Raw genomic sequence first — 25,849 nt, 5'->3', positions numbered from 1 at the left:
CTGTTCACCTTTAAACTTCCATGTTGTGGAGAGGGCTACATGACAGGGAATGTGGAGCAGCCTCCAGGTGTGGAGGGCTTCAGTCCTACACAAGGAACTGAATTTGGCCAACAGTAAGCTTGGAAGAGGACCCTGAACCTCAGTTGAGATCAGAGTCTTGGCTGACAGCTTGATTTCAGACTGGTGAGACCCAGGGCAAAGGACCCAGCTAACCTACACTTCGATGTGTGAGCTGGGGAAAGATAAATTTGTGGTATTTTGTTACACAGCAGGTGACTGAAAATCACATACACCCAAACAAGCTCAGGCAAAAAGCTTCATTGGCTCACATAACTGAAAAGTTCTTGCCCTTCTGCATCCTCTCTCCCTTCTCTCAGCTGCCCACCTCTTCCTGTTGACTGTTCACCCACAGGTCTTGGTTCATAACAGGGCTCTGTCAGTGCTAGGTCTCAAGTACTTTCTACATCTGACTCTGTGAAATACAGTTGAATTGTCTTTATCCTGGCATTTCCAAGAAAAGCCTTGACATGTCCCACTGGTTCTGTCACCTGCCTCAGCCTGAACCAATCATGTGGCCACTATGTGCTGATTGGTTTGGCCTGAGTCTCATGCTCCACCATTGAGCCAGGGGCAGAACTCTGTATAAAACTTGGGCAGAGTGTGAGAAAGAGGTGGAGAGCCTAATTTTAGTGATTCCCCTAGGATTCCTAATGCACCTTTTTAACCGGTTTGCCTTCAAAGAACATCCTGCTTCATGTACAGCATAAAGACCTTATAATATAGTGGATTCCCATTTTCTCTCTTCTGTTCTTCACGCGGTTGTCATACACTTTTATTACACTTTTTTTTTTTTTTAAGGTTTTATATGACACAGAGAGAGAGCACATGTAGGGGAGCAGCAGCAGAGGGAGAGGGAGAAGCAGGCTCCCCGCCGAGCAGGGAGCCCGACGCGGGGCTTGATCCCAGGACCCTGGAATCATGACCTGAGCCGAAGGCAGACGCTCAACGACTGAGCCACCCAGGCGTCCCCCCCCTTTTTTTTTTTTAGATTTTATTTATTCATTTGACAGAGAGAGACAGCGAGAGAGGAAACACAAGCAGGGGGAGTGGGAGAGGGAGAAGCAGGCTTCCCGCTGAGCAGGGAGCCCGATGCGGGGCTCGATCCCAGGACCCCGGGATCATGAACTGAGCCGAAGTCGGACACCCAACGACTGAGCCACCCAGGTGCCCCTATTACACTTTATTCTTAAATCCTTTCTCTTCCCCTTCTCCCGCCCCCAATCCCCACCCTGCACTTGTAGAGAACAACTTAACTACATTCTGTCACCAGAGGTTAGTTTGCATTTTCTAGAATTTTATATGGACGGACTCAAACCGTATGTAGGCTTTTTGTCTGGCTTTCACTCAGCATAATTATTTTAAAGTTAATCCACGTTAATGCATGTACAAGTGTATTCCTTTTATTGCTCAGTATTTCATTGTACAGATATACCACCATTCCCTGTATACATATTTTTTATTTTTACATATGCTATAATTACACAATCTAAAGGATGGCTCATGAGCCAAGAATGGCTCTAACAATTTTAAATGATTGGGGGTGGGGGGGGGGAAAGGCCAAAAGAGTAACTTGTAGCACATAAAAATTATGTGAAATTCAAATCTTAAGAGTCCATAAAGCTTTACTGGAACACAGCCATGCTGATACACCTATTGCCTAAGACTGATTCTGCTCCACAGCAGTAGAGTGCTTACAAGGGATCACAGGACATGCAAAACTTAGTATTATTTACATGCTCCTTTACAGAAGATTTGCTGACCTCTGTAGACTTATTTTAAAGCAATTAAATTTTAAATTTTACTTCCATTTATTCCATTTCCAGCACTCTTAATTTCGTTGTAGACCCACATTTCTGTCTGGTTTCACATTCCTTCTGCCTGAAGAACTTCCTTTAATATTTCTAGTTGAAACAGAGGTCTTCTGGCAATGTCTTCCCTCAGTTTTTCTTTTTCTTCTAAAGACTTTATTTCCCCTTCATTTTCAAAGATATTTTCACTGGGTGTGGGACTCTGGGTTGACAGGTTTTCTTCTTTCAGCGCTGGTCACTCCAGTCTTCTGGCTTGCATCATTTGGTAATTTTTTGCTTCCTCTGTAGGTCGTCATTTTTTCTCTGGGCTGGTCTTTAAGATTGTTTCAGCATTTTTTTGTTGTTTTAGCAATTTTGATATGCCTAGTATGTGTATACATATATTTTGTTTGGTGTTCTTTGAGCGTCTTGGATCTATGACTTACTGTCCTTAATTTTAGAAAATTCCCAACCTTTATTTCTTCAACTATTTCTTTGTTTGTGTGATTTCATTTGGCCTCTTGTGCTCCAACAACTCTGGGCAGCTGCTCCAACTTCAGCACGGGTCCCAGAAGGAACCACAGGGAACAAACTGGAGTCCAATCAGCACAGGAGCCCAGCCCAGCCTCAACCTAAAGCAGAGCTGTTTGGCTGAATCCAGTTTAGACAGTTGAACTACAGTTACAGTTGACCTAGAGATTTGTGTGGGGCAGAAGTGTTTTTGGTGAAAGGTCCAGAGAGCCAAAGAAAGAAAGAAAAAATTTGTAATGACTGGCTAGAAACCTGGACAGAGAATCTTGGCAGCACAGCTATGCAAAGGCAGGAAGCAGAACTGAGCCAGGAGACATGGGTTCTGATCCCAGGTGCAGGCCCTGCTGGCTCGACCATGCTAAGGCTGGGCCTCTTCCCTAACCAGCTCTAGCAGCCCTTCCTCTGGGAAGGCTTCCTTGACCCAATTCTCTCTGCCCCAAGAGCTTAGGATTCCTTCCCGCAGACTGAGTTTTTGTGACATTTATCTTTTTTCTTTCAAGATTTTATTTATTTGAGAGAGAATCAGAGAGCAGAAGCAGGGGGAGCAGCAGAGGGAGCAAAGAAGCAGGCTCCCCATTGAGCAGGGAGCCCAACGCTGGGGATTGATCCCAGGACTGTGGGATCATGACCCGAGCCAAAGGCAGACACTCTGACTGAGCCACCCAGGCGCCCCTGTGACATTTAACTTAACCTCACCTCCCAGAGGCCAACTACTGTTAACATGTAGTTTTCTTCCAATTTTTCTTGGAGGCAGCCTATTTCAGTTTCTACCTTGAAAGGCCCTGAGGCTATCTCCCATCTCCCTAGGGGCATTCAAACCCTAGCCCCTAGCCTCTATGGCCCATCTGTATCCATGCCCAGTGTCTTGGGTGGGGGGTCACTGTGACTTTGATATCCACTTACCTTCAGAATGAATTCTTCTTTCTGCCACCTGGGAACTTCCATTTCTTTCTTTGAAATTGGCTATTTATTTAAAGTAAATTGTTATTTTAGCCAGCATCCTTATGTATTTAGAGCAGGAGGTAGGTGGCCACCTGCTTAGTCTACCATGTTGACTGGCAATCTGATTTTTCCAGTAACTCTTTTTAGAAACACAGTTCCTCATATACATAGTTTTGTTTCTCACTTTTCTATTTGACAAGAACACATTTCCCCATGGGTTTATGTCTCATCTCTTCCAATCTCCATTGTTTAGCACAGGGCTGGGCTCATGAACACCTACTAATGTTTGTTGAAGGGCATGTGATATAAACAAATGAACTCTGGAAAGACCAGTCAATAAGGTGTGTGTGTAAGGAACCCTGGGCTGAGGGGGATGGAGCTGAGTGGGTGAATGGGGAACAGAAGAAGGTGTGCATCAGAGTGTGGAGAACTGTGGGTATGTAAGCTTCTTCACAGGAAATTCACTGTGGAGTTCCCAGAACTGTTCACACAGAAAAAAGCAATGTCCTCCTCCTTCCTTTCTAGGTAATTCTACAAATGTTTATCTATAGCTGAGACTGACTCACAGGGTGGGATCAGGAAACCACTTACCAGCTGCCGCTGCTTTTCCTTTTTCTTCTTTAGAGAAGGCAAGAAAATTCTGTCAAAGCAGGTGATGCAAGAATGAAGCTGAGTCAGAAATACTCAATCCCCTCAGGAACTTCTCCAAGAAAAGGAGTGGCCATTTTATTAGCTCCCATCTGGAAGCATTAACATTGAGACCACTAAGAATCCCTGGTGATTACGGCCACAGGGAGGCAAATCCACACTGTAATTTGCTACAGGGCAAGAATAGTTTTCAGTAGATAAATTAAAAATTCAAAGGAGATAGAGTGATAATCTTAGAGGGAATTAGTGAAACGGGGTGGGAACAGACAAGGCAATGTTGGCCTTCATGCAAATTACAAACGACTTTCATCGTTGAAAATCGGTCACATTTAATGGATGGATTTTTTTTTTCTTCAAGAAGACACTTTACCATCATCTACTGTGAAATTGTAGGAATGAATGCACCAACCTATGGCATCCCTATACACGTGACATTCGCTTTCTGCACATGAATCTGCACAACTGTACAATGGAAATGAGCATTTAGTCCAACTGTAGTGTGTGCCAGGCACTTTCCAAACATTTATCATCAAATGTGAACCACTACCCTATGAAAACAGGTATTTAGACCCCAATTTTACAGATGAAGAAAGTATTAGAACATCTGGGGCACGGAGGAAGAGAAGAGGATATGATCAGGAAATAAAGGGCAAAGGGGGCTTAACCTGGGCAGTAGGCTCATGGGTGTGTTACAGCCTCAGAAAGGTTAAGTAACTGACCCCAAACCACACACCCAGACAGAACTCTGTTTAGAACCAGGACATTTGCAGTTCTTCTAGGTTACTTCTCTGAAGTGGTTCAATTTAGCACAGAATCATAGTAAGATACAAAATCTAGAAATAGTACTTGAATACATTGACTCCAGAGCCAGACTATCTTGTGACACCCTCTATACATCTATTTTACTTTGAGAATAGTCTGAATTTCATATTATTATACACAGGTGGTGGAAAGCAGGGCTGTTAGTATCAAAGTCTACTGAATTGGTCAGCATCACTGCTTAGTCTTCAGCCACTTCTATTTCACCAAGCGCTCATTAAATAAACATTTTCAGTCTGACCCATGGCTTATAATTACAGCTGCAAACTTAAGGGCAAGAGTCTTCTGACCTTGAGATGCTCTTTATGCAATAATACATACTTCCATTACTTACTGTGGGGGGGTGTGGGAAGGTGAAGTGGGAGTGGAGATGGAATTACCTTTGACTGAGCATCTGTTATGCGCCTGGTATGGTGCTAGGCATTTTCCATGTGCTACTCTATTCAATCCTCTTCAATCCTGAGGGATATTGGTGCACTTTTTAAAAAAAAAAGGTTTTTATGAGGATGCACAGATTAGTAAGATATATAAGGTCAGCAGGGAGCTTACATGTAGGCGGGGAGAGACAATAATACAATAAAAAGCTCAGGTGTTACAAGACAGGGGAAAGGGAGTAGTGATGGCAGTGTGGGGAAGCAGGCTGAGGGGACTTGAGATAGGGTGAGTATCTGCTTGGATCAAGGTTTTTAGACTTGTTTTTTGAGGAAGGAACCAGGGACTACTTTACTTCAAAGCCTTTTGGTTAACTTTTTCCTCAAGCAGGAAAAGGCCCTGGGGAAGACAAGACAGCCTCTCTAGCAAGCATGTCCCATGAGGAAAATCAACCACAGTCACTGGAGTTGAGGCACAAGGGAGATCACCAGCTGGGGGCAGGCAAGGACTGATGGCTGAGCAAATATTCAACCCAACCCTAATCTTGGGAGAGAATCTGCTGGTGGGAATCTGTAGGCAGTGGTAAAAAAAACTAGATTCTTCAAGAGATGTTCAAATGGTCAGTTCTAATTATAACCACACTTGACAACAGGTGAGGCAAGATGAAATTTAAAGACTGAGAGGAAATGAAAATTCCCCAATCTGTCAACCAATCTCCAATTTTCTTGACTATTTTAGGACTATGGTAATTAGCCATACCCCGAAGACAATTTTACAAAATAGATTCCTCTGTCTCTAACAGGCCCACTCTAGCAATTTAGTCTTCCTGTCTCATGTATAAAATGGAAATAAAATTAAAGTTCATGAAAAGTTAGGGTTAGAGATTACACAATAGTTCCTCTTACCTAAACCATGTCTCAACTCCCAATATTAATAACAAGTGGATGTCATAAAATAGTATGCAGTGAAGATTTAAAAGAAACTAGAAGTCTGAGATAACAGCATTTCCTGATTTCAATTTTTAAAAATTGTGGTCAAATGAGAATGATCAAATGGCAACTCAAGTATATAATCTTGCAGAATTGACTCATTTGGCACTGATAAGCAAGTAAACTTTTTCACCTCTTTTACCAGCCCTTTGAATAGTTTCTGTTTAAGCTGCCAAATATGTTCCTATAAGCTCTCCAGAACATCTTGAAGTCAGGACTCTGCAAGTTACCTCCAGGGCGCAGGTATCTCCAAGGCTGACCGTCCACAGGGCTTACTACCATTCACTCAACACCGATCTTTTCTGCAATTGAACAAAGCCGTCTCTGTGGACCTTTTTCTTTAAGCACCAAACTTTCTAAATCAGTGTTAGAGCTGAAAAGGAACTCAGAAGACACCTCACCCAACCTCACCCTGACTGAGCACACAGAGGACGAGGAGGTCCAGAGAATGGATCGTACTGTGTATCACTTGCAAAGTCAGGACCCAGAACCAATCCTCCATACCAGGGGAATTACGTTTATCAAGAGCGTAGCAGGTGCCAGATACTTGACATTTACTCTCATTCAATCCCAAGAAAGCAGTGGCCCCATTTTATAGATGATGAAACAGATTCACAAGTTAAGTAACTTGCCAAGTAGCCCAGTAAATGACAAGGGCAGGAATGAAACCAATCCTGTTTAGCAACAACATCATGCTCTCTTCACTGACTCTTGAGGTCAAAAACTTCCAGACTTCAGTGCTCCTCAACCAATCTTAATCCATCCCATTTCACATCTCCATCAACCCAAAATTAAATTCAAAGCACACGAAAGCTAAGCCATCTATCACACACGGTGTCGGTTGGAGAAGCATACTGCTCAGGCTGCAGGGACATTTCATTTGTTTAAATGTTTTTATTTAAAAAAAATTAAAGACCTTCATGGCACAACTTCTTCCCAGCACAGTTATGTTTTAGTTATACCAATTACAATACAATTACAACCAATAAATCAAGGGGGCGAGGGGGAACTTCTGACTTCAAACTTAAAAAAAAGGGGGGGCCACTTCAAACAAAGTTAAAAAATACTTAAAAAACCTTTCAGAGTAATTGCCAACACAACTGTCTTATATTGGCATTCCATTTCCTGCCATCTAATCAATGCAGACACAGGTAGTGCTGAGAAATAAAGTGTCCCAATACAAGGTATACAGATGAGGTAATTTACAACAACACAGAAGTTGTTACTCTGTAAACCCTTGCCCCCCACCCACCCGCCCAACTGGGTCTTCTTTTTTTCATGCTTCTGCAGTGACTCCTTAAGTAGCATTTTAAAAACTTCTATTTATTTTAAAAGGCTCTTGGGTGGCATTTCAGAGTCCTCTGCATTCACCTTCCGTCTCTTGCAAGGTCTGATGCGTTTTTAGGAGGTCCAGCTGTCTGCAGCTCCCCACATCAACCTCAGCCACAACTAGATTCTCTGAGCTATAAGGGTGGGATGTGAAGTCTCGATTTACAACCCTCCTCCCCACCTCAAAAGAAAGAATTCATTAGTCCTAAGTGTCCTGTTCAAATCACAATCCAGTGCAAACGTAATCACAAATTGCATCTCTGGCACATCCGGTGCTTTTAGCTTCTGCACAAATTCAACATGGTAACCCCCACAGCATTCTAGGGCATAAAAGGGTCAAGAACAATAAATATCCACTGTTAAGTGGCCACAAGAAAGAAAATCACCCTGCCACACAGAATGTTTTCCCTATGGTTGAGAAGCATTATAAAAGGAGGCTTTAGCTTCCTCTAAAGTTTACCGTTATATTCACGAAAGCCACCACCTTGATCAAGTTACTAGAGCCAAGATGGGTTATAAAGTTAGATAAGTTCATTAAATTCAACTCGTGAAACAATTATGCTTGTCTATGGCGCCCAGGCGAGAAAGGCTTATGATCTATAAAGGTAGGAGAAAGGGGAACTAAGACTTTAGGCCTTCAAATATGTTGGAAGAATTTTTCCTAGTTCCCACAAGCAGCTACTGTAATGAAAGAACAGGAGAAAATACAGAGCTGATGGTTTTGCTATTGTGCTTAAAAAACTAGGCTTCCTCAGTGAAGCACCTGATAAACTTAGGTGGTTGGATTACAGTGGAAAATCCACTTTACACACACACAAACACACAAAAACTGGCGACTTTTCCATCCCCAATCCCTGCACTGCTGAGACACAAAATGAGTTTTATGGCAAAGGATCCTTAATCCCCAGAGACGCTTTGGCTTGTGGTGCTTTTTTAAGGCCTCTCTGCCCTGCCCGGTACCATGGGTCGAATGAGGGGGGTGTATAAAAATGGGGGCCTTGGGAAGCCTCCACGATACAGGGTTGCAGGCCCCTCAGATGTGAACGTGAGACACCCACCCAGCGAGACCTTTACACAGGGAACTTAAATCTAACCTTGATAAATAAAACCAAACGTTTATTTACACCAAAGAATTCCAACACTGGATCTTTCACATATGAAGGACAAAGTATTATATATATACACACAGCAAGGGGTGGCAGGGCTGTAACAAGAGAGTTTATAGTTTTCCCACAATTACAGGTCTACCATTTCAGTTTCACTGGAGATAGTGGCTCTGCTCCTACCTCTCAGATACATTTACAAGACTGAGGGGCAGGTCTTCTCACTGGATGGCATGTGAAGGAAGGGGAAGAAAGGAAGAAAAGAAGGTAGAAAGCTTAAGATGAAACTCGGTGTGGCCACATCTTCCATTAGCTCTTTTTAAAGAGTTGCTAGCATGAAACCTATATAGACAATGTTTTTCTTTTGTAAAAAGCAATAAGTTAAGCCCAGGAACTAACTGAATTCAAAATGGCCAAGTCAAAGAAAACTGAAAAAGATTTTTCCTCCCCCTCCCACCAGCTATAGAGCACATGGGGAGATGATAGGGGAGAGGACCAAGGTAAGGAGCCTGGGAGGGAAGGTATTATAATCTTAAACTGAACTGAAATTAAAAGTAGAAGTGAGCTGGATTTAGGGTTAGGTCAATAAGACATGATTCATACTGAACAGAAGTTTTCAGGACCTGTCTGCACTTTGGGTAGATTTTCAGCATCTCAATGAAACTAAGACATATTTCCACTAGATTCACCAGGACAACCCCACTGAAGTACTTGGAGTAGTGTGAGAAAAGTGACCAGCAGTACACTGCTCTTGTAGCTTGGGCCCTCCCTTCCTCCTTCCTTCCCACCTCCCTTGAAGAAGCTACAACATTTGTGTAATCTCTGGAGAAGAGCACGAGATATAAACCCCCCAAAGTGTGGGATGGTGGGGGAGCAATGGTGGACATGGGAAGATATCTCCACCCAAATGCAGCAGCCGGGATTGAGGCTGGTTCATCTTTGTTCTTTAGTGATGAGAAACTGAATTTGAAAGGGGGGAAAAATTTTGTCCGTGAAATATTCCACCTGCAGGTAATTTTTCAGGGAATCCCCTGAGTTATGAAAAGTTCGAGTTAAAAAAAAGAAGGAAAAAAAAAAAAAGAAAATCAGCCTATTATAATTTTTTTTTTATGACTGAACTACTATAAATCCACAAGCAACGGTTCAGACACGGTGCTTCTGCAGTGTTTCACCCCTCCCCGCCAGGCGCAAGCTGCGTCAGGGAGAGCGCGGACGCCCCCGCCTCTGCTCAGGCATCAGGAGACAGAAGGGGCCGTTACTGCTGAGCGCCTGCGGCAGCTGGAACAGGCATCCCAAGGGGGTTGGCCGCAGCAATCACTGGTGAGCCTGCCAGAGGTCCAAGGGGTGAAGGGGTTGGCACTGAAGAAATCCCTAAAAGAAAACAGCTAACAGTGAGCCAGATACCAACCATGGAAATCTTAGTCACCAGTTTTACATAATACCTATTTCAAAAGTGACACAACAGTTATTTTCTCTCTCTCTCTGTAATCTCTACACCCAACATGCGGCTCAAACTTACAACCCCAAAGATCAAGAGTTGCAGGCTCTTCTGACTGAGACAAGCCAGGAACTCCACTCGTTCTTTTTCTGAAGGCCTCTACTCACCCAGATTTTTACAGATTAAATCTAATTTCAAATTAAAATTAATTTCTAATCAATTTAGGAGACAGGTAAAGAAATCCAAGCTTGGAGAGTTTAAGAAGTCTGTACAAAGCACACAGCTAAGTAAGTGGCAACTATGCTTGAATTAAAACTGACGCCTGTCTAGGGCAGAACTATCCAACCAAACTTTCTGCTCTGTAACCTCTGTTAATAAAGTGGTCACTACCCACACGTGGCTACTGAGAAATTGCAATATGGCTAGTGCAACCAAGGAGCCATGTTTTAAATTTTATTCTATTTTAATTAATTTAAATAGTCACATATGGCTAGTTATGGCCCTACTGAAGAGCACAAGGCTGGAGCCAAAGCTCATGCATTCTTATATCATGCTGCCTAGTTAAGCTGGCAGCTTTCAAAATTATCAAAAGTCATTTTCAGTGAGGAAATGCTAAAATTTTCAGTGAGGAAATGCTCAAAATTATCAAAAGTCATTTTCAGTGAGGAAATGCTAAAATAAATGTTTTAGAATTTATTGCCATTTGTTTTTTTCTACTCATCTAATGACCAGGATTACCCTCAATCTGCCCCCCTCAATTATCCAGTTAATTTTCAAATTGTTATATATGTATTTTTTTTAAACAGGTACAAAATACCAAAGGTTCAGAAGAGTGTACAGTAAAAAATTTCTCTTGCCCTTTTGCTTGGCCAACTTATGGTACCGTTTTTGGGGTGTATCCTTCCAGAAATATTTTATGCATATACATGAATATAATTTTATAAGAATGTGCATATAAAAGTCATATATAAGAATGTGATTATATAATTATATATTTTTGCCCTGGTCTTGGACATGGTTCTGCATTTGGCTCTTTTCATTTCACATTATTATTTTGGAGTTGAAGCTAAAAAAGAACATGAAACGCTCATTCTTTTCTCTGGCTATACAGCTCTGCACTGAATGGATGTCCCATAATTGATTTAACCAGTTTCCCACTGGGAGCTGTTTTCAATGCTTTGCTATTACAAATAAGGCTACAATTAGCAGCCCTGGATATGTATCATTTTGCCCATAGGCAAGATACCTAGAGGATAAGTTCTAGAAGGTAGCTAGTTCTTAAAAAAACAAAAACAAAACAAAACAAAACAACAACAAAAAACAATTGTGACAGTTCTTTGAGTGTGTCTGAGTAAATGTTCTCTCACTACCACAAGTACACCAGCATGGATGTTGCCTACATGTATAACTCTTAGGGGTTGAGCCTATGGTTTCTTTTACAAAATTGTGTACTCTGTACAAAAACTCGCTCTTAATTCACGATGACTCAACAATAATGAGGAATAATTTCACATAAGCCTTTACAATTTACTAGGCACATTACAGATGCTCTGGAGAACGATTCTTATGCCTATGTATAAACCCCACCTTTACCCCCACCCCTAATTTCTTAATCTTGTTTGTGAGGATCATGCAACTACTGTCACTCTAAACTATGAGATGAAAGGATCTCTTTTTACTCTTCATGGTTTGTTGGGACTTTAAGTTCCTCTGTGAAAAATTTTTGGGACTCTGGCCTAGAAGAGACTGTTGATACCATACACAGTGTCACTGAAGTATACCAGGTGTCAAGCATGCTAAAGCCTGGTGAGGAGACCACGCAGGTCAGTACTGTCAGGAAGATAATCATATTGGAAAAGAGAAGGACCACAAGAAACCAGGCCACAAAGAGGGAGCAAACCTAAGAATAACAACTGACTTCTACTTTTGTCCCCCCAAGAGAGTTACCAGTGAGCTGACCTGACATCATACTGGCGCTGCTCACAGGCGTACTGCCCCCCGGCATGCTAGATGAGCCCATTCGAGCCTGGTCCTTCACAACAGTATCTAGAAAAGACAAAAAGGGTAGGTTCTGTTGAAGGTAATGGTCTGGGGCCTCAAAGCAGCCATCCTCAATCTCTGTTATTTCATTTATAGTCTATGTTATTCTAGAAGAACAGAAGGTGGCAAGAGCCTTCACCATGAATTAGACAAGTAATATAAAATAGAACTACCCTTCCTGTCAAACTGTGATAGAAGCCAACTCTTAGGGCGCCTGGGTGGCTCAGATGGTTAAGCGTCTGCCTTCGGCTCAGGTCATGATCTCAGGGTCCTGGGATCGAGTCCCGCATCGGGCTCCCTGCTCCTTGGGAGCCTGCTTCTCCCTCTGCTTCTCCCTCTGCCTCTCTCTCTCTCTCTCTGTCTCTCATGAATAAATAAATAAAATCTTTAAAAATAAAAAAAAAGAAGCCAACTCTTAAACCAAATTGGAGGAAGATGTGGTAATTATCCAGAGCAGAGCTAATTTAAAACAAAAATGATCTTGTTAGGTTTTTTTTTTTTTAGGATTTTATTTATTTGACAGAGAGAGACAGTGACAGAGGGAACACAAGCAGGGGGAGTGGGAGAGGGAGAAGCAGGCCTCCCGCCGAGCAGAGAACCCGATGCAGGGCTCGATCCCAGGACCCTGGGATCATGACCTGAGCTGAAGGCAGATGCCCAACGACTGAGCCACCCAGGCGCCCTGATCTTGTTAGGTTTTAATGAGACAATACAATCTAACCTGGCCAAGACAATAATATATTATCAGACTGAACTGCTTTTATTGCAGTCCACAGCTCAGCTGTCAAGCATGGTGCACAACTGGCCAAAGCTACAGGTTTGTGCAGGTTGATGCTATGATCAGACTTCATTCTCCACTTCAATCACCCTGTCAGTTTGCTTCAGGTACAGAAGACTGGGCAAGATTGTAATCAATTCACTACAAAACCATCTCACCACTCCCCAAGGAGCGATCCAACATTGAGGCTAACGTCACTGTGAGGATGGTGTGGGACTAAGTGGCATTTTCACCCAGGACAGCGCAGTTAGCTATGCTCACAAACCTAGGTCACGGTGTTCATATGATAAGATGTTCAAGCCTCCTTGGCTTTCTCCAATGAATGAGTACCAGACAAGGTCAGACAAAGGGCTGCTGTTCTAATCCAACCACTCCAGACTCAAAAAGTGTCACCACATGGGAAGAAAAGCAGTTTACTTGGGAGTGACCATGTGGCAGACACTCTGTTAGAGAACTAGAAGCCTCCCAACAATTCTGCAAGACAGTTGCCATCACTAAGGGCAGCTGGGATTTCAATTCTGTTGGGCCCAGGGCTTTCTTCACAACACATATTCTCCCCTGCCTTGTAGAGTCGGCTGGGTGGGCCTGCACAAGCTTTGTGGACTGGACAGTTGGACTCACAGAAATAGGGGTGCTCCATGGCCTCTCTTGCGGTAAGCCGTGACTGGTGGTCGTATCGCAGCAGCTTGTCCAAGAAATCCAAGGCCTCAGGGCTGACAAGGTGCTGGTTTTCGCTGTGGACAAAGCGTTCCCATCGCTTACGGGAGTGTCTGTAGAGCCAAAGGGGGAATGAGAAATGGACTGAGGGGCACAGAAGCCCAACATTTCACTTCTAGATTTTCTTTAGTGGCTAGTAGCCCAGCCACTAGCAAAGAAAGATCAAAGCTCAAGAGAGTAGGTCTTGTACCACTCTGCCACTAGGGAGACAACAAAACTAATTGGAGAGACTGGAAATAGCAGTGTTGCAGAAAAGAGAAATGGGTCCTCACGATACTACAAAACGTAATCCAGGTTACTTTACAGGATTAAGTGCTCCTGTGTAGCAAAGAGGTCAGGTGCTGGGTTAATCACGCCTCGTTCCCACCCCCACAAAAATTCCTAACATCTCTACCACTTGGTCAGCAAAAGCCTTTTCATCAGGCAAGTCCACCTCCTCTAGTTAAGTGGTTAATGAATTTGTATTTTGTCTAGTTCCTATTGTCAGAGTCGACTGTTGGCAAATCAGTCTTGAAGAATGCATTTCCTTTTTCTATTACTCTTAGGGTTTTGTCATTTGGAGAAACAAGCTAAATCAAGAGATTTTGATTTTTGACTCAATTGTACTCTTCTTCTGAAACCTACAATTCGTTCACTGACAGAATCTGCCAACCATACTCTCTACACTCAGACTCCTGGTAAGTGAATCTGGGAAATGGGCCATTCAGTTCAATGCTTTCACTACAGGCCTACCCATGCAACACCCTGCATCACCAGACCAATGACACACTTGCAGTGTTGGCAAAGAGAATGTAATCTATTTTGAGGATCCGAAGTATCTGTTTACATCCAAGTGCTTAAGGCACAGAAGCACAGATTTTATGACTTACCTGCCCAAGATATCGTTGAAACGTGGATCTAATTCAATGTTGTATTTGTCAATATAGTCATATAAATCTTCTGTCCCCAGAACCTTGGCTATCCTCACCAACTAGGATCGAAAAGAGACAAAAACCCACACCACAAACACATTACATAATTAAGTCAACCAGCCATAAGTGAATTAACAGAAAAGGGTTGCCATGGTTAAAGGTATGAATGTGAACTCGTCACAATTTATTTAAAATTTCTGGGTGCCTGGGTGGCTCAGCTGGTTAAGCGTCTGCCTTCGGCTCAGGTCATGATCCCAGAGTCCTGGGATTGAGTCCCGCATTGGGATCCCTGCTCGGCGGGGAGTCTAATTCTTCCTCTACCCCTCCCCACTGCTTGTGATCTCGCTCTAATAAATAACATCTTAAAAAAAAAAATTTTGTGGGGCGCCTGGGTGGCTCAGTCATTAAACGGGGGCCTTCAGCTCAGGTCATGATCCCAGGGTCCTGGGATCAAGCCCCACATCGCGCTCCCTGCTTGGCAGGAAGCCTGCTTCTCCTTCTCACACACTCCCTGCTTGTGTTCCCTCTCTTGCTCTCTGTCAAATAAATAAATAAAATCTTAAAAAAAAAAAAAATTGTGCATGGCAGGAAGGGATTTCCATATAAAATTCCCTAATTATTACTCAATATGAAGGTGTCAGGAAAAAAGCAAATTGTCTTATAACCTTGTTCCTTCCCCTTGAAATGTCTCCCTGGTCAAGCTTTATTCCCCCCACCTCACAACCCAACCGAAGATGTCACTTCTTTTGGGAATATGCTCTGGTACATTCAGACCACTCACTCCCACTAACTGCCTTTTGTACCTGGTCTACAACTCTACTCTGACATTTATGACTGCAACTTATTGCCTTACATGTTCTTTCCCTTACTGGATAGACTATGAACCATGTGAGAGAAGGGACTATTCTTTTCTTTTTTTGCTGTATTCCTCAATCCTGCATGGTCCTGACAATAGAGTTACTGATTTTAACTGAATTCAGGTGGTATTCTTTGACTCATTAAAAATGGGCATTGTGCTCAAACAAGGCAACAGTACCTGCCACATGGTCCTAGAATCATTCCAGGTTCTCTTGAATGAAATGGCCCCTTGATCTTCAAGGGGAAGTGAAGCTAGTATAAAAAAACACCATCTATATTTCTACTGACAAACATCAACTTAATCCATAAAAAGAGACAAAAGGATCACAGAAATACCACATATAAACCAGTATACTGGAGGAAACATTCCCAACATGTTGGAGGAAATAACTCTAACGAAAGCTCACCACTAGGAGATTCTAAGGTAATATTCCATTTCTTAAACTACTTTTATTTGTATATATGTTTTATAAAACAATTTACATGTGTATTCACAATAAAGCAAGCACTGCACATTAAGAAGACTAGGAGAAAAACTCTGATTTCAAAAGGCTAAAGTGGTAGCTCCCAAAACACCAATCTGAAAATCAGTGTCAGCTTGGCTGAAGAAGTGATAAGCTGAAAATTATTCTAGGGGCCCACCCTAAGAGATTCTGAATCAACAGGTCTCAAGTGGGGGCCGGTCATCTGTATTTTAACAAGATCCATAGTAGTTTTCTAATGGGTAGGCAGATCTGGCCATCACTAAGTTAGCCCAGTAGGTTCCCTAATGGGAACAACATTATCACCTGATCATAATTATCATGTCCATGGAAAAATGGCTCCTTCCGGAAGATCATACTTGCCAGCATACAACCCAAGCTCCACATATCCAAACTATAATCGTACATCTGCATTAAAGTAAAAAAGTCAGTTATCATATATAAAATAAGAATGAAGTATCTTCTCAAAATAAAAATTGCTCTTTACACTTAAAACACACACACACACACACACACACACACACACACACACACACAACTCCACGGACTCAAAATCCAAAAACCAGTAACACCTTCATGTATTTTCAGTCTTTTTTTCTATGCCCCCACCCTGTTTCAAAACAATCTGTATACTATTTGGAATTGCTTTTCCACTTACCTAAGAAGGTCCCAAATTGTTACAGCCCATGGAAAACTTTTAATGTGTAGCATTATTATAATGCATAAATGTTTCAAAATTTAATCTTTATCCTATAATAAGACTGTGTTTTGTTTTTCATCACCATTATAAATAATGTTGTATAGAATATTTTTATGCACAAAATGTTTTTTGAATTCAGGCTTATAGTCTCAGGATTCCAGAAAAGAAATTTCTAGGACAGAGTCTGAGCTTTGTAAGGTATCTGATAATAACACCTGGGAGGACCAGTCATGAAAGGTACTCCCAAGGACTTTGTTTCTGTGAGGAGAAGGAGGGTTTTTTTCCTTTTTTTGGTAAGCAGAAGGTCTTTAGAATACAATTTAGGAAAATCATAAGAGAACATTTTTGAGTTTACCTTAACGTTGGTTAAACCTAGCTCACAATTCTCAAACTAGCTCTGGAATTTCTGATTAGAAAAAGTATCTTTGGTGTATCTTTTCCGCAGTTAGATCAAATGCAGATCTAGTCTTACTCTCCTGATATTATGACAATAAAAATAACATACGTTATGATGGATGAACTGAAGTGATTCATATTTTACACTCATGAAAGGGACAGCCATGTATGTGCATAAATAGCCTACTCAAAAGCACAAAACGACATTTTTCACAAATTAAGTGAAAAACACAGGACTGAAATTTTATCTGCCCTTCTTTTCTCACCTGATAGTCTACAAGTAGCTCTGGACCTTTGAAGTATCGGGAAGCAACTCTGACATTATATTCTTGGCCAGGATGGTAAAACTCAGCCAAACCCCAGTCTATTAGTCGTAGCTGAAAGAAAAAAAAAAAAAAAGAAAGAATAAATCATGAGTAATTTTATCTTTCAAGCTACCCCTCACACTGTCATCAGAGTAGTCTTAAAAATACCAGCCATGTCACTCTCTTACTCAAACATTTCCAGGGACTACCTAGTGCATTTAGGATGAAAATCGAACTTCTTGGGGCGCCTGGGTGGCTCAGTGGGTTAAGCGTCTGCCTTCAGCTCAGGTCATGACCCCAGGGTCCTGGGATTGAGCCCCACATTGGGCTCCCTGCTCTGTGGGGAGCCTGCTTCTCCCTCCGTCTCCCCCCACTTATGCTCGTGCTCTCTCTCAAATAAAATCTTAAAAAAAAAAAAAAATCAAACTTCTTGGCTTGGCATACAGGGTTCTCCATGATCTAGTTCCTGTGCTCCAGTGAGACTTATAGTTCCTAAAAAACACCATCCCATTTTGTAATTCTGCACAATTTCTCAAACTGTTCCTCTGACTAGAGTGTCTTCCGTTGTCTAACCTAGACTCCTAACTGAACATATCCCCATCTTTTGAGATATTCAAGTTAGCCCTTCAATGAAGTCTTTTCTAAATTATCCAAGTAGAACTAATCCTTGCCTTTAGCCCCCTGAACCTCAAATATATTTCTTTAATAGAATCTACAACTCTTTTATTGTATATTTGTTTTCCACCTTTCTTTTTCAATTATGCACTGTAAGCTCCTTGAGGGAAAAGACTGTATAATTCACTTCTGCAATTTTTACAATTCAACATAATGCCCAGTATGCAGAAAAAAATATTTGTGGGGTGCCTAGGTAGCTCAGCCTGCTGGACATCCAACTCTTGATTTTGGCTTGGGTCATAGTCTCAGGGTTGTAGGATCGGGCCCTGCATCAGGCTCCACACTCAGAACGGAGTCTGCTTGTCCCTCTCCTTCAGCTCCTCCCCCAGCTCTCTCTCATAAATGAATGAATGAATGAATGAATAAATAAAATCCTAAGAAGAACAATTTGCTGAGTGAATGAAGGGAAAAGCCACATAAACAGCTCCTATCAAAATGTATCCACAAAATAAAAAAAGAAGTAGGCAAGCCCAAGAGGCAACCTTATCTGCCCACTGTGCAAAGCACAATGATTTGAAGTATGAGCAGTAGGGCCTGAGCAGCGCCTGACACTCTGGCGCCATCTCTGTAAGTTCACTGTTAACTAGGTACATACAGTGTTTTCCTTGTTTCAGTAATGAAGAGAAATGTAACAAAAGGTACAAAAGAAAGCATAACCTTTGTACGCTTTCTTTTTACCCCCTTAACATTAGTGCTTCAGAGCTCTCTTTGACTTTCTTTTCTTATCAGCAAGTACTCCAGATGACCATTTCTGGTCTGTGGCTTCACAGCACCTCAGCCTTCTCCGCCTATACTCTCTGGCCCATGCCTCCTGCCAGCTGACTCCTGCAATCACCTAACAGACATATCAAAACTAAATTTTTTTTTGTTTAAGATTTTTATTTATTTGAGAGAGAGAGAGACAGAGAACAAGCAGAGGGAGAGGGAGAAGCAGACTCCCCATAGAGCTGGAAGCCGACTAGGGGCTTAACCTCAGGACCCCGAGATCATGACCTGAGCTGAAGTCAGTCGCTTAACCAACTGAGCCACTGAGGCTCTCCAAAACCAAACCTTTGATTATCCCCTGCAAACCTGCTTCACTCAGCCTCTCCCTTCCCAGTTAAAGGTAATTCTATTCATGCTGTCATTCAGGTAAAACATTTTCACCCTGGATTGTTTCCCATACACTGTACTGCAAATCTGTCAATTGGCTCTACCACATTCTGCCATCACCACCTCCTATCTGACTTACTGCAATAGCCTTTTTTCCTAACTGGTCTCCTTGCATTCACCCGTCCTCTTCCTCTGTTCTTCTCTACAGAGCAGAAGCTTTTCATTTAAAAATGATTATGAATTCACACAAAGTTGGAGATGTTCTGTATATCCTTCACCCAATTTCCCCTAATGGTAACATGCTGCATAACTACAGTACATTAAAACCAGGTAATCAATATTGGCACAATTCAGACAGACCTTATTTTCCAGTTTTACATGCATGAAGGCGTGCAGTTCTTTGCAACTTTATCAATGCGCAGACTCACAGAACTTCCAGAAGATACAGAACTGTTTCATCACCACAGATGTCCCTTGTGCTATCCCTTCCCCTTCACTTCCTAATCCCTGGGGCAACCCCTCTATTCTCAACCTCCAATTTTGTCATTTTGAAAATGGACTCAGTGTAACTTTTTATGATTGCTTTTTTCCCCTCAGCATGAAATCCAGCAAGCTGCACATTATCACTAGTTCGTTCTTTCTTTTTTTCTCTTTAAAGATTTATTAGAGAGAGAGCGCGCTTGCGAGTCGGGGGAGGGGTAGAGGAGGAGAAGCAGACTCCCCGCTGAGCAGGGCACCCGATGTGGAGCTTGATCCCAGGACCCTGAGATCATGACCAGGGCCAAAGGCAGACACCTAACCGACTGAGCCACCCAGGTGCCCCAATCTGGCATTTTTCAAAATGGCTGTGCCACTCCATGTTCCCACCAGCAATGCATGAGATCAACTTTCTCTGCATTCTTGCCAGTATGTGGTATTGCCACTTTTTATTTTAATCGTTCTAACAGATACGTAATGAATTTTTTAAAATGTGAGAATATGTCAATCTTCTGCTCGAACCCTGCAAAAAAGCTCTGCATCTTCAGAGAAAAGGCCTGACAATGATCTTTAAGGTTTTACATGATCTGGTTCTCTTTACCTCTTTGATCTCATTTTGTTCCTCTCCCACCTGTTCATGCTTTCCAGCTCTATCTGTTCCAACATGCCAGGCACATTCTTGCCTCAGGGCCTTTGCACCTGCAATTTCTTCTATCTGGGACACATTTGTTTCTGTGATTACATGGCTGGCTCCCTCCAAGTGTCGTTAAAATGTCACCTTCCCAATGAAACCTTCCCTTTACAACCTTGTTTAAAACCACAATACCCTCCACCGTTCCCTATTCATGATTTATTTCTCTTCCACATCACTTTTTTTATAAAAAGATTTTATTTATTTGAGAGAGTGTGTGCAAGAAAGCATGCACACGTGCAAGAGCTAGGGAGGGGCAGAGGGAGAGGGGACTCCCCACTGAGCACGGAGCCCGAAATGGGGTTTGATCCCAGGACCCTGGGATCATGACCTGGGAAGAAGGCAGACGCTTAACTGACTGAGCCACCCAGGCGTCCCTCTTCCACATCACTTTTAACTTTCTATCTCACCAGCCTCCCACAAATGCAAGTTTCCTATGGACAAGAATTTTTTTGTCTATTTGTCTCACACCTACATCTCCAGCCTCTAGAACAATACCTATTACATAGTGTGAATCTAAAAGAATTATTAGCTGATGAATAAATCAACTATGTCTCCAAAGTCTACAACGGATAGCCATCACTGCCTACAAAAGGTGGGCCTGGTCACCTTAAAAAACTGACTATAAAGCCATGTGGTCAGTGCAGCTCTATTAAAAGCATCTGTAGAGTTCAGGGACCTCATGACACTTGCAACTAAGCAGCAGCATTTTCTGAATATTTTATCTGTATTACAACTGTGTATAGTTAATTCTCACAATAACCTAGTGGCACACAAACCAATTTACATTTTACAAGTAAGAAAAAGGAAGCAAATGAGAAAGGAGTTTCCTCAAGAGACTAGTTATTTAATAAATGAAACCAGAAGCCAGCTCTCTTGCCCAAAGCTAATGTTTTGCCCATTAATCGGTTTCCTTCCCCCTCCCTTTTTTTTCCAAAGTAATCTCTATGCCCAACATGGGGTCTGAACTCATAACCCCGAGATCAACAGCTGCATGCTCTACTGACTGAGTCACCCAGGGGCCCCAAATGTTTCCTTCTTGATAGTATTCTTAGGAATATGAATATTGATTTCAACATTCTGATTCATTAATGAGTTCATTCACTTACCAAACATTTATCGAGTGCTTAGTAGGTAACAGTGACTGTGACAGATGTTGAAGATGGGCTGATAACTTTATCATACGAATAAATAACACTTGGCAGTCTATCACTTTACCTTTCTGTGCTCATGATCAATCATGACATTATGGGGCTTCACATCTCTGTGCATAATTCCCATGCTGTGACAATAATCCAGGGCCTGTAGGAGGAACAGGTAGGAAAGAAAGAGTTAGCTTGCTGAAAAGTGATTTTCTTAAAGTCATCTTTTTCCTCCATAGTTTTCCATCTAGCCTCACCCCTGGGAGTCAAGGTTAGGCCAATCACTCCCACCCTATTCTTCAGACACCTGTTCAAGATTCCATAGTCAAGCAAACTCACAGCCTCTGAACTTCAAGTTCTGTTCCTACACTGTTGTTTCAACTTCCTTTCTGTTCAAAAACACCCAAAGTGTATACCAATAGCATTACTTCCAATCTCTCCCCCCTTACCCAAAGGCTGGATTATTTTCACAAACACAGGCCCCTCAGAAGAAAACTGGTCTGTCCTATAAACCTCTCATTTGAAGAACAATAATTCTCTAGCAGCTAAGAGTCCACAATAGAGGATGGCAAACCACAGCCCATGGGCCAAATATGGCCTGCTGCCTGTTTTTGTGAATAATGTCTTATTGTAACACAGCCATACCTATTTGTTTACATATCGTCTCTGGCTGCTTCTCTGTTACCACAGCAGATATGAGTAGTGTGAGAAAGACCCTATGGCCCACAAAGACAAAAATTTTACTGTTTGTCCCCTGTACCTTATTTGTGACATCAAATCTGATTTGAAAACCATGTCCAATCTGAAACTAGGGTGAACTGAGCAGCATAACCTTTGGGGTTTGCTAATCCCAGCCTTCAAGCCAGCTGATGTCACTGGCCAAGTTCTTGTCCTTCCTGAAGGGCAACCTGGGTTCTTATGGTTCCCAGGGTTAGACAAGTGTATCCTTAACTTTGTGAGGTCCTGCTTGCCACAATACTGCATAAGCCAATGGAAAAATCAAGTATCTCTGCTGGCATGGTCTCTTTAGGGCACTATAAGGTTCAAATGCAGGCTTTATAGCAACCGTCATTTGGTAAGAAACTTTAGCCACCTTGTAGCAATTTTTCATCTATAAAGCTGATCTTAATGCTTATTAGGAGCAAGATAATTGGTGATCCCACTTGAGAAATCAAAGTCCACTCTAAGTCAGCAATCTCTTAAGGAGAGATTTACATAATCCTTAGGATAATGACCCTTTGAGGGCTGAGTTAGTTTACTGTTTCACTTGTTGAATTTTAAGTATACCAGAAGCTAGCATATCAGAAGTTATTTTTGTAAGTTTTGACAATTTAATTGTAACTTTCATAGGAGCACGACAGAGATAACAAATACTTTTTAAAGGGGTCCCAGCTCACTTCTAAATGCCGTTTCCAAAGCATTCTAAATTACATTCCTACTGGACTCTATTCCATAATGCTTATACCTTACCACACGGGCTCTGATGCTATTAACTTACTAAGACCTTTTATGAGGAGGCCCCTTCTTTCAGCATACTTTTCAAAGGTAACTCACGGGCTTTTCCACAGTTAATTGGACTACTTAACAAAAGGAAGATCAAACTAAAGATATTTAGTATTCCAGGTTCCCTTACCTTCAGAATCTCATACATGTAAAATCGAATATCATAGTCTGTTAACGTCTGGTACAATTGCTGTTAAAGACAAACGCAACATTTGAGCCATGAAAATAATGCTGATAGGAAGGCAATTTCTCATCTTTGTAGTAATTCAAACCAAGGCTTGGCTCATTTGCCACTGTTCCAAGATCTGTCTGTTCACTGGTCTCTACTTCTCCAACAGAAAATTTGCTTTTTATTTTATTTTTTTTAAGATTTTATTTATTTGACAGAGAGAGACACAGCGAGAGAGGGAACACAAGCAGGGGGAGTGGGAGAGGGAGAAGCAGGCTTCCCGCTGAGCAGGGAGCCCGATGCGGGGCTCGATCCCAGGACCCTGGGATGATGACGTGAGCTGAAGGCAGACGCTTAACGACTGAGCCACCCAGGCGCCCCAGAAAATTTGCTTTTTAAAGGAGATACTTTGGGTCATTATATGTAGAAGTGAAGACTTACTTAAACTTGCATTGCTCAAGCTATAATCCACTGCTAGATTTCAATTTATATATGCAACATGCATTGATGTTATACACTTGCTATAGTCTGCTTTTCACTTATCTCTAGACCTTCTCATACAAGGCATTTTGGCAAATATACAACCTCCTTAGTAGGGAACTAACCCATTTTTGGCTTACATAGTTATAGGCACTGTGGATCAGCAGTGGGTATGCAAGATGGCTTGCTGACAAATCTGTCAATTTAACAGAATTATTTCTGTCCCAATTTGAAAGTAAACTCCAAACAACTGTCATGTATCCTTTCCTGGTTCCAAAAAGTTGCAGATATTTTTACATCTACATATCATTAAATGGTTAGTGATATCCTCTGACAGTTTTCCTTGAAGTTCTTGTTCTGATTCTAAAATTGTTCTTTTTCCTTCTCTCAGCAAAGGATTCACCCATTTATTGATATGTAACATTCTTAATACTGGACTGGTGCAGAGGCCAAGTCAAATACCTTTACAGCTTGTAACCCAAGAGAGTGCCCATATTCCTGTGCTGTACACCTGTCTGGTGTTAAGAACTATTTGAAATAAGTAGGCCACTGGATGGGATGGAAGTCAGAGATCTATTGTAGAGGTTTGTATTATACCAGAATTTACACCAACCTTCTCTACCCACCCCCTTTTAAGATCTATAGCCCAGAGTTTCTGAGGAATCCCAAGGTATAAGCAGTCCTTGCTTGTACATACAAAATACCTTCCTTCTTGAATACAGTTGTTTTAAAGTGAAATGCCCTACAGCCAGATCCTGACTGAACATGTGCTGTGGCCTTTTATTAGGTTTGATGTCTGCAGAAACTGTTAAATGAATGGTAAAGGTGGTGAGAAGTAGATGTATTGGTAATTAAGAAGAGCACAAAATGAACGAAAGAGCAAAATATCAAGAGGTGGGAAGTGGACACTGCTTGTACAGGAGTTTCTCTACCTTAAAATTTAGCACTGTAAGGATGAAAAGCGCTTTTTAAGCAAGTCAGAAGGAAGCTCTTCTAACAGTAACATCACTAAAAGGCTTACTACGTGGTCTAAAAACCCAACACCTTGAAATGGTTGGTTATATATTATACCTTGAAGTCTGTGTTGTTTACGTGTTCAAAAACCAAGGCAGGGGTTCGTGACTAGGGGAAAGAAAAAGAAAACACACATTAGCAACAACCTGGCAGCTTTAGTGGGCACAATGTTTGCGGATACTACGTGGTGAATTTGGTAGTCCTTGCCTCAGTAGTAGGAAACCCTCTACTGCTACAAGCCCTCCCCGCTCTGATCATCACCACACTTGGGTCATTTTTGGGATGGATTTCAAACAGAAGACATGGAGCTGAAGTCTCACCAGGCTGTAGGCAGCCCGACAATGCGCCCATCGCCCATCGGCATCGGACCTGAGTTTGCAAAATGGATTAACACATTTCAGTTTCCAGTGCTATCAGTCTCTTAGCCTAGAAGAATAAGAAATAGTCTGTGGGTGGAGGTCTCTTTGAAAGAAAGACCCAAGCTAGTTAAATGGTATAACTGATTAAGCACTTTTAAAGCAGGACTTAACGGTCGAGGGGGGAAAATAAAGAGGGCAGTTGTGCTCTGGGTCAAACACCAGCTCAGCCCTGGTGGGCCTTGCCAGCGCCTACTATACTCACCACAGGGTCTTTTACAATGTCTGCCAACGTGATGATATTGGGACCGCCTCGTAAATTCTCCAAAATCTTTATTTCACGCTTGATTTTCTTCTTCTTTACTGGCTAAAAGGATAAAAGTATATTAGTGAAATTATTTCAGAGTATTTCAATACATAAAGTAATACATAAATGGCTTACTTATGAACTCTTTGAAGGAAGGACATATGCCAGTCTCATCTCTGAATCCCCTTCAAGCCCTGTGCCAGGTATTCTGCGGTACTTAGCAAATGCAGAATTCAAAGAAAAATCTTCATCCCAAAGACCAGACCTCTGCAGAACTAGCATTGAATTCCAGTTGTCAATCGTAGCACGTTAACTTTTTAAAACTATATAAACTAGGAATGTAAATGGTAACACTAAGATCTAGCTTATAAAAATCTCTTTGTCAATTAGGATGAAGAATGGGCTCTTTCCATTCCTTCCTCTAAGTCTATAAACACCCTAGGGGCGCCTGGGTGGCTCAGCTGGTTGAACCTCCGACTCTTCGGGTCATGATCTGAGTTGTGAGATTGAGCCCCACGTTGGGCTCCATGCAAACTGCAGAGTCTGCTGGGATTCTCTCTCTCCCCCTCTAAAATATAATAAATAAATAAAATCTTAAAGGAAGTCAGGACCAACAGCAAGGATGGTCAAACCATCTCTGTGCAGCGTAACTGTGGGTTAAATGCTGGCTGTGGACTCAAGACTGTGTAAGGTGAATCACACTGTCATTACCTGCTGGCTGTGTGCCAACAGCAAATT

General features: G+C 42.0%; 1 protein-coding gene across 2 annotated transcripts in view; it reads right to left on the bottom strand.

Annotated features, from left to right (window-relative positions):
- Positions 1-8,586: 8,586 nt before the first annotated feature.
- CSNK2A1 (casein kinase 2 alpha 1) overlaps positions 8,587-25,849 on the bottom strand; it is a 51,061-nt gene continuing 33,798 nt past the window's right edge. Inside the window, exons 4-13 of one of the 2 annotated variants that reach the window (XM_032419268.1) lie at positions 25,070-25,171; positions 24,506-24,556; positions 22,916-22,975; positions 21,359-21,442; positions 17,167-17,277; positions 16,111-16,212; positions 14,423-14,523; positions 13,458-13,606; positions 11,978-12,064; positions 8,587-9,951 (exon numbers count right to left, since the gene is read on the bottom strand). In XM_032419268.1, the coding sequence (XP_032275159.1) occupies positions 9,836-9,951; positions 11,978-12,064; positions 13,458-13,606; positions 14,423-14,523; positions 16,111-16,212; positions 17,167-17,277; positions 21,359-21,442; positions 22,916-22,975; positions 24,506-24,556; positions 25,070-25,171 (963 nt within the window). In that variant the 3' untranslated portion in view covers positions 8,587-9,835. Of the gene's footprint in view, positions 9,952-11,977; positions 12,065-13,457; positions 13,607-14,422; positions 14,524-16,110; positions 16,213-17,166; positions 17,278-21,358; positions 21,443-22,915; positions 22,976-24,505; positions 24,557-24,768; positions 24,845-25,069; positions 25,172-25,849 lie in introns of those variants that run through there. The other variant, XM_032419269.1, reaches the window with a different exon arrangement.

Source organism: Phoca vitulina, unplaced genomic scaffold (genome assembly GCF_004348235.1).
Source record: "Phoca vitulina isolate PV1807 unplaced genomic scaffold, GSC_HSeal_1.0 scaffold22, whole genome shotgun sequence".
Classification (NCBI taxonomy): Eukaryota; Metazoa; Chordata; class Mammalia; order Carnivora; family Phocidae; genus Phoca; species Phoca vitulina.
This window is presented reverse-complemented; position numbering and strand designations above follow the sequence as displayed.